The 13,232-nt window shown below is 46.4% G+C and overlaps 1 protein-coding gene across 1 annotated transcript in view; it reads left to right on the top strand.

The window, feature by feature from the left end:
- LOC128598383 (plexin-A4-like) overlaps positions 1-13,232 on the top strand; it is a 79,298-nt gene that overhangs the window by 30,594 nt on the left and 35,472 nt on the right. The window contains exon 12 of the mRNA XM_053608726.1: positions 2,917-3,059. Within this exon, the coding sequence (XP_053464701.1) occupies positions 2,917-3,059 (143 nt within the window). The remainder of the gene's footprint in view (positions 1-2,916; positions 3,060-13,232) is intronic.

Raw genomic sequence — 13,232 nt, forward strand, 5'->3', positions numbered from 1 at the left:
CTGGGTTTGAACCCACCACCTCTAGCATATGGGGCTGGCGCCCTACTCCGTTAAGCCACAGGTGCCGCCCCTGGGGGCATTTTCACATGACACATCCCAGCAATCTCCAGCTCCCTTCCTGTAAGGCTGCTCTGTGACGTAGAAGAAAGGGCATTTCACAGCTTGTATTTACAAAAAAAAAAAAAAAAAAATTAGAACCACCACCATAAAGTAAAATCAGCTGCACTAAATCCAAGAAGGAAATTTAGGTGTCAGATTCTTATAACCACCAGGACCTCATTTTGTGAGCTGGCTCTTTGCTGTGGATTTATACGTGGAGTAGACCAGCCCTGTACCTGGGGCTCTGGCATCACTCCACAGCCCACCAGGACAGCCACGGCTCTGTTGATGGGGAAGTGGATCCATTCCTTCCCCTCTCCACTTCCTTCAGCTGTCAACACAGCATCCGCCTGTGGGACTGTTAATTACTGCCTTTTATTATATTTACGCTGCTTATTTTTTTCTCTGCAATGTACTCTTTCCTCTAATTAGGTGTAGTGATTAGAATCTCTTTTATGTGTGGCAGGCGCAAGGCTTTGAATGTTGGAGGAGCTTGGTGACTTCAAGGAAAGCTACAGAGCGATAAAAACCAACCTCCTCCCTCTCCTCCCTGTAGGCCAAGCACCCTACCTGGGAGGGGGCAGCCATGAGGAGTGTGAACATCCCTAGAAAGGGAGGACTCCGCAGTTAGACAAGTATCTAGCCCCCAAGTGTCAGGGGAAGCCCCAAGAGGGAGCCTGGGCTCTGGCCTCTGGGGAGAGCTGTCTGCAGGGTGGGGAGCAGGCATTCTACAGCAAAGGACAGTGGAGTCAGCCCTGTAGTACTTTCCAGGGCTGCCCAGAGCTAGCAGCTGGACTTCTGCAGGGCAGCCCAGGTGCAGCAAAGGTGTCTTCTTGGAGACTTTGCAGTCAGCCAGGATGTCACCTACTCTCAAAGTCACAAGGTGCCCAGCCTCACCTTTCATGGGCCTCAGCTTCTGATACATACACATTCCCATGCCACGCATGCCTACACACTCACAGACACGCTCACACACACTACTCTCATCCACACTGACGTGCACGTGCATCACACCCGTGCACTTATGTCCTAACACTCATACATGCTGACACACACACTCACGCACACTGACAGTCATCATGCGCGTCCTACACTTATGCACTCACACTCATTCATGCTGACACGCACACTCGTCATGCACTTATGCTCTCACACTCCTGCACACTGACACACCCATGCATTTATGCACTCACACTCCTGCACACTGACACACATACTCATGCACTGACACACACTTCCATTCATACCCACACTCACTGGCAGACGCACACTCAGAAACAGTCATGCACACACACACACGCATGCTTGTGCACACGTTTCCACACACTCCTACAAGCACACATGGACATGTCCCTCACTCGGGACATACATGGTGTTTGCTGAGGTTTTGGGCGGCAGCACCTGCCGCAGAAGCCTGTCAGCCCCTCTGCACACACGCGCTCCTGTGGAAGTACGGGTTCCACTTAGATGCCTTTGGGTCATCTGCCATCAGGGCCATTCTGTGTGAGATGAGGCCCTGTGTCCGGGTGACCAGAGCAGAGGGGTGGGGTGCAAGAGACAAGAGTGACAGGAGACAGTCCAGCAGCCTCTGCAGGTGTCCAAGTGGGGTCCACTTTGTAGCCTTAGTATCCTCTGACACAGAAAGCCAAAATCCTTGGGTGGGAAAAGGGCTCTGCAGGGCGGAGCCCCACCAAATGCAGCAGGAAGGGCGAGCAGGGCTGCTGTCCCCAGTCCCGGGTGCTGTGCTGGGTTATGTCATCACCCAGCACACTCTGCCTGCTTTTAGGGGGGCTCTGTACCCATGTTGGCCTTGTGAATCACACCTGAGCTCACCCACAGAGTATTTTCCCCTGTTCTGAGTTCATATAAATAGACATGTTGGTTAGTCAGTCTCCACTGGCTGTTCCTGTTTGCTGAAGTGTTAATCTACCCCAGTTGTGTGTGTGCACATGTGCGTGTGCTCACATCTGTGCATGTGCATCTGTGTAGCATGCCCTGAAGAAAAGGGCAAAGCAAGCAAGGCCTGGGTGCCTTGCCTCTGAGGACTTCTTGTGATGGAGGGTGGCTGTAGAGTAGGACGTGCCCTGGCTGGGCTGTGATGACCACTCCAGGGCTTCCCTGGGTGCTGGACTGTCCCCTCTGGGGTTTTGTAACCCTGTGTGTCTGTCCGGAGGCCTGAGGGAACTCCACATACAGTACTGCCCACATGCTGGTCATGATTCACCAGCAAATAGCATCACTCTGAGGGAGGAAGGGCCAAGCTATCTCCTGTGTGTTTATACAGAAGGAACATATTAGTGTGGTGGAGTCTCTGTTTGAGCCCCATTTGGAGTTCAATAACTCCAGTGAGCTGTATGGTCCAGTACTGGGCCTTCAAATGTTTTTCCTGCATCAGAAGAAATTTTTCTGAAATCCTATTAGGAAATCTATAAAACAGCTTCAGGAACGGATCCTTCATCACTGGAACCTCTCCCTTCTCTCATCCGTCCCCCTACATCGCTCTTCCTGACCCACCAGCACATTTTGCAAACCAAAGCCCTTCGCCTTTAGGTGGGAGGCCCCCTGGTCCAGCAGTAGCATAGATCTGTGGACTGCCTCGCCCACCCCTTCCACATAATTTGGAAGGGATTCAGCCCCAAACAAGCACCCTTGCCTTGCGTCTTTCTCTCATGCTAATGCCGTCTGTCCCAGCTACTTAAACACCCCCGCCCAGCTAGTCACACACATCAGTGGTCCATACAGCATATCCCTCGGGGCTGGGCTGAGGGTTCAGCTGAGACCCTCCAGCTGTCTCACAGGCTTTTCCCTTCCCGCCAGCTTTTGCTGAGCTGCAGACAGACATCCATGAGTTGACCAGTGACCTGGATGGAGCTGGGATTCCCTTCCTGGATTATAGAACTTATACCATGCGGGTGCTGTTCCCAGGAATTGAAGACCACCCTGTCCTCCGGGACCTCGAGGTAAGAAGCAGTGCCCCATCCTGGCATTAGAGTCGGGAGTGTGTCGGCAATCTTCAGATCCATCCCCTATTTGGAGGTGAGAAAGCTGAGGCCAGGCAGGTGACACAGTTTGCCCAAAGTCTCCCATCTTGTCAGCACCAGCCTGTCCCTCTGGAGGAGATGCAGCCAGGCCAGGAACCACACAACAGAGATACAAGTAGGGCTTCAGGTCTTGGGGGGACATACAGCCCTTTGAAAACTGAACGGAAATTGAAGACCCTTTCTCCAGAAATCTACATACACATATGCAGAACAAGAACTATGGCAGATAAATTTAGAAAGCTCATTGTTCAAAAAACCAGGCTGTAGGGGATAGTACCCACTTAGTTGGTGCTCAGCATATAAGGGATTTTACCACTTGGAAAAGATAAATGTTGTATTTGGAAAGGAGGCAGAAAGATGAATGATCAAGACTCACCATCTCTTCTACCAGCAAGGACCTCATCGTCTAACATTTTATCCCAGTTCCTATCTAGTATGCTGTCTGGCTTATGTATAAACTCATATTCCACTTTGCCCTGATAGTGCTTTGGAATAGCCCACAGAGATAAATACCAGAGAAAAAAGGAAGCCATTATATCATGCCATAATAATCGTCAGGAGTAATCACTGTTGGTTAACTGTTACTAATATCCTGACAAGGTATATCCAGTCACCTCCCTTCATTCATTTAACCTCCCAAGAGCCCTAAACAAGTGAACCCATTTTATAGGTGACAAAACTAAGGGCATGACTGATTTTGACAACTGCCTAGGGCCACACAGCTGGTAGAGGTGGAGTGAGGATTTGAACCCAGGCAGTTAGATTGGAGAGCCTTCCCTCCCAGGAACAAGGCTGTGCCCCACACTTCTTGGGGCCATATCCACAGCCTGCCTTGTGGCTCTGGATATTTACCAGGATAGATCCCAAACCTATAGTCAGGGCAACAACTGACAATTAGATTGATGCCAAGATTTACATTGTCCATAAAATAAAAACAGATCCATCTCTCGGGAGTCGTGTGTTTTTCAGGCACTGACACCTCTGGGCTACCTGTGTGGGCTCTCCCAAGGGGATGTACAGATTGTCACCTCTGCGGCACACCCAGCAAGGTTCACAACACTCACGTTTCTCCAGACTTGCTTGTGGAATGACGCGTGTTTGTGTGTGTGTGTCTCTGGAGCGGGCAGGGGCACTCCTGTTTGTGGGGATCCCCTCAGCTGACACACACCAGGAGACACTTTCTGAGGCTGCAGGCAGTGGGCTCTGTGCCCTCACTGACAGTGCGTCTTTTCTCTCTGCCTCCACCTGAGCGTGTGCGCGTGTGTGGAGACGTGTATCCACACACAGAGAAGAGCGCTAGGTGCATCACGATACTTTTCTCTGCCTGTGTCCTTGGTCCTGCCCTTGCCTTTAGCCCTCCCCCAAGCCCACTCAGTCTTCTCTTCTTTTCCTCTCTCCTCCGGCCTCACCTTTTGTTTCCTTCAAAGTACCCGGTTTCTGAGGCCACTGGGGAGCATGCAAGTCCCTGGTTAAAGGGCAACGTAGGAGTGATGAAAAGACGTGTTTGTGAGTGTGTGAGTGTGCGAGTGAGGATGTGTGGACTGTGAGAGTTGATACCACACCTTATTTATCTTTGTCACAGAGTTGGCAAGTAGAGAATGGTGAAGGATTGGATAAATGAATGTCTGTTGAATTAGGGTGGGAAGGGCCATGCTGGAGGGGGGTGGGGAATTCACGTCTGAACATCCCCGTATCTCCTGTGGACAGGGTAGAGAGACATCTAGATAAGCATTCCACTGAGTGTATAAAGTTTTTCTCCTTTGAACTAGCTCAAAGTTCTAAGTAAGTCTCTTTTATGGATATAACTTTAAAATTGATTTTCTAACAACTTTTACTGAGTCACATTGACATGGGGCTGCGAGATCCAGCCTCTTCTGTGAAATCCAGGGATCGAGGAGCACGTGCAGATGCCTGTTTTCATATTTGTTTGTGTCCAATGCCTCTGGCCCTAGAATGATTTCTCTTCCTTTGTGCTCAGTGTTCTGAGCATGGACACAAGCCGTTGATTAATCTCAAGCACTGTTCCCCAGCCCTTTCAGCCACTGGATACCTACCCACTGTTTGGAAGTGTGAAGAAGGAGATGTCCTCTTGCGCAGGCTGTCCTGGAGGGCAGGCCACCAGGGCCCCTCACTTGGGGCATTCAGGAAGGAGCTTCCCAAGCACAAGGCATGCCCCAGTCCTTTAAAGCCACAGAGCTGTCAATCACCCACTCCCAATTTCAACCTATCATTGGCTCCTAAACTCTAACCTATTGGGTTACAATTAAAATTTACTCCTGAACTCTAACCTATTGGGTTACAATTAAAATTTCCAGTTTTATACTCACAGACTTCAACTGAAGTAGAGAACCATCTGCTGAATAAGGAAAGTCTTGTTTCAGAGTGGCATTTGCTTTGGGGGAGGGTGGCAGGCTACCAAGGGGAATTGTTCTGCATACTCCCTACCAAGACGCTTCACTTCCATCCCCTCCCTTCATAAAACAGGGAGAAAAGTCCTGCCGTCTGCACCCCAAATCACTGTGCCGAGGCATTAGCTATCTGGGAAAGTGTTGGGCTAAAGGGATCTGTGAAATGCAGTCTGTGGAGCTAGAAAGGCAAGTAGTAAACTGCGCCGTTTAAGTGAGCACGGTGCGTGCCAAGCACTTTACATACATTATCTTATTTAATGCTCATAAAACATTATGACGCAGGCACGCACAGCCTCGCTTTACAGATGAGGCAGTCTAGAGGTGGCATTTTCCTCCATGGGTCAATACAGTCTCTCTAGTTCTAGAACCCAGGCTGCCGAACGTCTTCAGGTGGCTTGGCTAGAATGCCCCTTCCCAGAGGCCCAGACTTGATGCCCAGGAGGCATGTACACAGAGAAAGAGCAGCTGCTGCGGGAAGTCCCAAGGGCATCCTCTCACCAGGTGTACCGTCTGGCTGGTCCGTGTCCTCTTCCAGCTCTCCAGATGCCATAGTCCCAAACCTGCATGCAGCTCTCTCCTTTCAACAGCCAGCCTGAGCAGGTGGAGGCCCAACACAGGAAGGTGGTCGCAGGGAGACATCAGGGCTAGGGCTGGACCTGGTGACAGGTGGAGAGGACTGAGTTTGGAGACCCAATACTGCCCATCACCACCTGCTTGGCCTTGGGGCAACTTCTCTGAGAAACTGTTAAAAGGAGATCATAACTTGCTCTTGAAAAAGTCATTACAGGAGTTAACAGCTTCCCTGCAACTGGGAACAGCGAGTCTGGGAAGACAAGACTCCAGGCATCTCTGGCCGGTGGGATCTGCCTATAATCATCCCTTTGAGGATACAGGGAGCCAGCAAGGGACTTCTGGACCCCAAGAGGAGGACAAAAACAGTGGAAAACTGGCAAGTGGTTGCGTGTGTTCGATCGACCTAATCATGCCGGCAACCGTAAGTACAAGCAGCAGTGAGACTGCAAACCGGAAAGGCCTTACCTGTGAACTGGTTCGGTGTTCTTGGACTTGGCACTCAGTTGAACTGCCTTGGGGAGAGCTTGAGCAGGAGTGTGGAGAACTTTGGGCATTGTCTGGGGCCCCAGACTGAGACACTGAGCTGGGCACAGGAAGCCATTGTGAAAGAACTGCCCCAGCAAGCTCTGCCCTCAGGGTCTCAGAGCAAGGATTGGGTGGGTCAAAGTAACCTACTGACTGAGCAGCCTACATGCGGGGACTGAGCTGCCTTACAGTCTTAATCCGTAGGGGCAGAGTGAGATGATTTTGGCACACTGGAGCCTTGGGCTGTTGCCCTGGGTAGAGTGCTGTGACATCACAGCTCATAGCAACCTCAAACTCCTGGGCTTGGCGCCGCCCAGACCTCCACAAGGGCTGTGCAGCAACCCCCGATCAGTGACCCACACCCACCGGGCCTCCGCATTTCCTGACCAGGAACTGCGGGAGCCACGCAACCCTGCGTCCTCCCTCCTGTGTCCTCCCAGCTTCCACACTAGCCCGTTCATCTGGACAGGGACTCTGGTAGCTGCGTGCCCTTTGGAGCCCTCCCTGCCTCTGCGCAGAGCTCTTCTCCTGGCCAGAGACTGCTGGAGCCTTGGGCTCTCTGTGCCAAAGTCACTGGGCGCCTGGCACTCCCAGAACCGTGCGCACCACCCCCAGCCCTGTTGCTGGATCCGGGTGTGTCACAAACCGGAGCTGCTTCCACAACCAGAACTCCCTAGCTAGAGCAGCCCCAGAAGAACTACACAGGGTCACTCCCTACAAAGATCCAGCAACAATAGAGTGATCCCGCCAGGGTCTAATCTTGGAGAGACACCTCCCCAACTCTGAGGACAGCCAGAGGCAATGGTGAAAAACAATCATGAGGCGAAATCAACAGAAAAACTCTGGCAATATGAATAATCAGAGTAGATCAACTCCCCCAAGGATCAATGGGGCAGAAACAGCACAAGACCTCATGCACAAACAAATAGCTGAGATGTCAGAAATTGAATTCAGGATCTGGATAGCAAATAAGATCGAATTAGAATTCCAAAAGTTATCTCAAGAATTCAATGGATTCCCTGTAGTCCCAGCTACTCGGGAGGCTGAGGCAAGAGAATCACTTAAGCCCAGGAGTTGGAGGTTGCTGTGAGCTGTGTGAGGCCACGGCACTCTACCGAGGGCCATAAAGTGAGACTCTGTCTCTACAAAAAAAAAAAAAAAAAGAATTCAATGGATTCAAAGACCAAATGAACAAAGATTTCGACACATTGAGACAAGAAGTTGCATCCCTCAAAGATCTGAGAAACACAGTAGAATCCCTCAGTAACAGAATGGAACAAGCAGAGGAAAGGATTTCTGACATTGAAGACAAAGCTTTCGAATGCTCCCAAACCCTCAAAGAAGAAGAGAAATGGAGAGCAAAAACAGACCACTCTCTCAGAGAGCTCTTGGATAATTTGAAGAAAACCAATATTCGTCTTATAGGGATCCCCGAAAGTGACGAAGTGGCTTCACAAGGCACAGAGTCTCTTCTCCATGAGATTATGAAGGAGAACTTTCCAGACATTCCAAGAGATTCCGAAATTCAGGTAGCAGACAGTTTTCAGAACTCCAGCATGACTCAACACAAATAAGACATCCCCCAGACACATCATAATCAATTTCACTAAAGTTAATATGAAGGAGAAAATTCTGAAAGCTGCCAGACGAAAGAAAACCATTACCTACAAGGGGAAGAATATCAGAATAACTGCAGATCTCTCTGCTGAAACCTTTCAAGCTAGAAGAGGATGGTCATCGACTTTTAATCTCCTAAACAAAGTAACTTTCAACCCAGGATCCTGTACCCAGCTAAACTGAGCTTCGTTTATGACAGAGAAATTAAATACTTCAATGACATTCACATGTTGAAGAAATTTGCCACAACTAAACCAGCTCTCCAGGACATTCTTAGACCTATCCTCCATAAAGACCAGTGTAATTCTCCACCACAAGAGTAAACCCACCCAAAAAAATTTTGATCAAATTCCAACTTCCACAGTCACAAAAGGATTAAAAATGTCCACTGGTCTCTTGAAAGGCTTATCAATACTCTCAATTAATGTGAATGGTTTAAATTGTCCTCTAAAGAGGCATAGGTTGGAGGACTGGATACAAAAACTCAAGCCAGATATCTGCTGCATCCAAGAATCGCATCTTACATTAAAAGACAGATATAGACTCAAGGTGAAGGGATGGTTATCTATATTCCAGGCAAATGGAAAGCAGAAAAAAGCACGTTGCAATCCTGTTCACAGATGCAATAGGCTTTAAACCAACCAAAATAATTAAGGATAAGGATGGACACTTCATATTTGTTAAAGGTAATACTCAATATGATAAGATCTCAACCATTAAAATTTATGCACCCAACCACAATGCACCTCAATTTATAAGAGAAACTCTAACAGACATGAGCAACTCTATTTCCTCCACTTCCATTGTAGTTGGAGATTTTAACACCCTTTTAGCAGTCCTGGATAGATCCTCCAAAAAGAAGCTAAGCAAAGAAATTTTAGATTTAAACTCAACCATTCAACATATGGACTTAACAGACATGTACAGAACATTTCATCCCAACAAAACTGAATACACATTCTTCTCATCAGCCCACAGAACATACTCCAAAATCGACCACATCCTAGGCCACAAATCTAACCTCAGCAAATTAAAAAAAATAGAAATTATTCCTTGCATCTTCTCAGACCATCATGGAATAAAAGTTGAACTCAATAACAACAGGAACCTGCGTACCCATACAAAAACATGGAAGCTAAACAACCTTATGCTGAAGGATACATTGGTTATAGACAAGATTAAGAAGGAAATCACCATATTTTTGGAACAAAACAACAATCAAGACAGAAATTACCAGAACCTATGGGATACTGCAAAGGCAGTCCTAAGAGGGAAATTTATAGCACTGCAAGCCTCCTCAAGAAAACGGAAAGATAGGAAGTCAATAACTTAATGGAATATCTCAAGCAACTGTAGGAAGAAGAACACTTCAACCCCAAACGCAGCAGAATAAAAGAAATAACCAAAATCAGAGCAGAATTAAATGAAATTGAAAACAAAAGAATTATACAACAGATCAATAAATCCAAAAGCTGGTTTTTTGAAAAGATCAATAAAATAGATAAACCTTTGGCCAACCTAACCAGGAAAAAAAGAGTAAAATCTCTAATTTCATCCATCAGAAATGGTAACGATGAAATAACAACAGACCCCTCAGAAATTCAAAAAATCCTTAACGAATACTACAAGAAACTCTACTCTCACAAATATGAAAATCTGAAAGAAATGGACCAATACCTGGAAGCACGCCACCTACCAAGACTTAGCCAGAACGAAGTGGAAATGTTGAACAGGCCTATATCAAGTTCTGAAATAGCATCAACTATACAGAATCTCCCTAAAAAGAAATGCCCAGGACCAGATGGCTTTACGTCAGAATTCTACCAAACATTTAAAGAAGAACTAGTACCTATACTACTAAATCTCTTCCAAAACATAGAAAAAGAAGGAATATTACCCAGCACATTCTACGAAGCAAACATCACCTTGATACCCAAACCAGGGAAAGACCCAACAAGAAAAGAAAATTATAGACCAATATCACTAATGAATATAGATGCTAAAATACTCAATAAGATCCTAACAAACAGAATCCAACAACACATCAAAAAAATTATACACCATGACCAAGTCGGATTTATCCCAGGGTCTCAAGGCTGGTTCAATATACGTAAATCTATAAATGTAATTCAACACATAAACAAACTTAAAAATAAAGACCATATGATTCTTTCAATTGATGCAGAAAAAGCTTTTGATAATATCCAGCATCCCTTCATGATCAGAGCACTTAAGAAAATTGGTATAGAAGGGACATTTCTTAAACTAATAGAGGCCATCTACAGCAAACCCACAGCCAATATCGTATTGAATGGAGTTAAATTGAAATCATTTCCACTTAGATCAGGAACCAGGCAAGGTTGCCCATTGTCTCCATTGCTCTTTAACATTGTAATGGAAGTTTTAGCCATTGCAATTAGGGAAGAAAAGGCGATCAAGGGTATCCACATAGGGTCAGAAGAGATCAAACTTTCACTCTTCACAGATGATATGATTGTATATCTGGAAAACACTAGGGATTCTACTACAAAACTTTTAGAAGTGATCAAGGAATACAGCAATGTCTCAGGCTACAAAATCAACACCCATAAATCTGTAGCCTTTATATATACCAACAATAACCAAGCCGAACAAACAGTCAAGGACTCTATTCCTTTCACAGTAGTGCCAAAGAAGATGACATATTTGGGAGTATACCTAACAAAGGACGTGAAAGATCTCTACAAAGAGAACTATGAAACTCTAAGAAAAGAAATAGCCAAAGATGTTAACAGATGGAAAAACATACCATGCTCATGGCTGGGAAGAATCAACATCGTTAAAATGTCCATACTGCCCAAAGCAATATATAATTTTAATGCAATTCCTATTAAAGCTCCATTGTCATACTTTAAAGATCTTGAAAAAATAATACTTCGTTTTATATGGAATCAGAAAAACCTCGAATAGCCAAAACATTACTGAGCAATAAAAACAAAGCAGGAGGAATCGTGCTACCAGACCTGAGACTGTACTATAAATCCATAGTGATCAAAACAGCATGGTATGGGCACAAAAGCAGAGAAGTAGATGTCTGGAACAGAATAGAGAACCAAGAGATGAATCCAGCTACTTACCGTTATTTGATCTTTGACAAGCCAATTAAAAACATTCAGTGGGAAAAAGATTCCCTATTTAACAAATGGTGCTGGGTAAACTGGCTGGCAACCTGTAGAAGATTGAAACTGGACCCACACCTTTCACCATTAACTAAGATAGACTCTCACTGGATCAAAGATTTCAACTTAAGACATGAAACTATAAAAATACTTGAAGAAAGTGCAGGGAAAACTCTTGAAGGAATTGGCCTGGGTGAATATTTTATGAGGAGGACTCCGCAGGCAATTGAAGCAGTATCAAAAATACACTACTGGGACCTGATCAAACTAAAAAGCTTCTGCACAGCCAAGAACATAGTAAGTAAAGCAAGCAGACAGCCCTCAGAATGGGAGAAAATATTTGCAGGTTATACCTCCGATAAAGGTCTAATAATCAGAATCCACAGAGAACTCAAACATATTAACAAGAAAAGAACACATGACCCCATCTCAGGGTGGGCAAGGGACTTGAAGAGAAACTTCTCTAAAGAAGACCGACACACAATCTACAAACACATGAAAAAAAGCTCATCATCCTTAATCATCAGAGAAATGTAAATCAAAACTACTCTGAGATATCACCTAACCCCAGTAAGAGTAGCCCACAGAACAAAATCCCAAAACCAGAAATGTTGGCGTGGATGTGGAGGAAAGGGCACACTTCTACACTGCTGGTGGGAATGCACACTAATACGTTCCTTCTGGAAGGATGTTTGGAGAATACTTAGAGACCTAAAAATAGACCTGGCATTCGATCCTATAATTCCTTTACTAGGTTTATACCCAGAAGATCAAAAATCACAATATAAGAAAGACATCTGTACCAGAATGTTTATTGCAGCCCAATTCACAATTGCTAAGTCATGGAAGTAGCCCATGTGCCCATCGACCCACGAATGGACTAGCAAATTGTGGTACATGTATACCATGGAATACTGTGCAGCCTTAAATGTTTACATTGCAGCTCTTTCATGTTTACATGGATGGAGCTGGAACATACTCTTCTTAGCGAAGTATCTCAGGAATGGAAGAAAAAGTATCCAAAGTACTCAGCCCTACTATGAAGCTAAATTATAGCTTTCACATGAAGACTATAACCCAACTATAGCACAAGACTATGGGGAAAGGTCCAAGGAAGGGGAAGGGAGGGGGGAGGTTTTGGTGGAGGGAGGCCACATCTATGGTGCATCTTAGAATGGGTACAGATGATTGCACTAATGTACACAGCTATGCTTTAACAATTAAAAAAAAAAGAAAAAGTCATGACAAGACTTAATTGAACTAATGTGTGTAATGTGCCCAGTCCTGTGTGTGGCATGTGGTGGGTGTCCAGGGAATGGCATCATCTGTGATTATTAGGATGAGTCGTAGAGATGCTGTTCCGAGGGGTTTGAAGGGCAGAGTATGGCATGTGTGTGAGGGTGATGGGCACAGAGCTGAGAGATGGACTGCGGCCTGGGCTAATCTCAGGAAGAGTCTGCCCTTCCCTCATCAGGCCCTGGTGCAGTGGGAACTAGGGGAGCCAGGCATGAAGCCGGCAGAGGCTGGGTCCCCTGTGGGAAGAGAGGGCTTCACCAGGGTGACCGTGCCAAGAGCTCCCTGAGCCTGCTTGCCTCTGGCGAGGTCCTGTCTCTCTCCTAAGAACTGTCCTTCTGAGTACCAGCACCATAGCAAGGGAGATGGAAGTGGACCTGGTCTGGAAGCACACGTGTTTCCTCCATTTCCTGACCCGTGGGCACTGCAGATGCCAGGCAGCCAGGAGAGAGCTCACCTCTGCAGAACAAAGGACCAGCACACAAGGTCCCCAGTATGGAGGGGTCTTGGGACTCAGG

Source organism: Nycticebus coucang, chromosome 11, assembly GCF_027406575.1.
Source record: "Nycticebus coucang isolate mNycCou1 chromosome 11, mNycCou1.pri, whole genome shotgun sequence".
NCBI classification, from domain to species: Eukaryota; Metazoa; Chordata; class Mammalia; order Primates; family Lorisidae; genus Nycticebus; species Nycticebus coucang.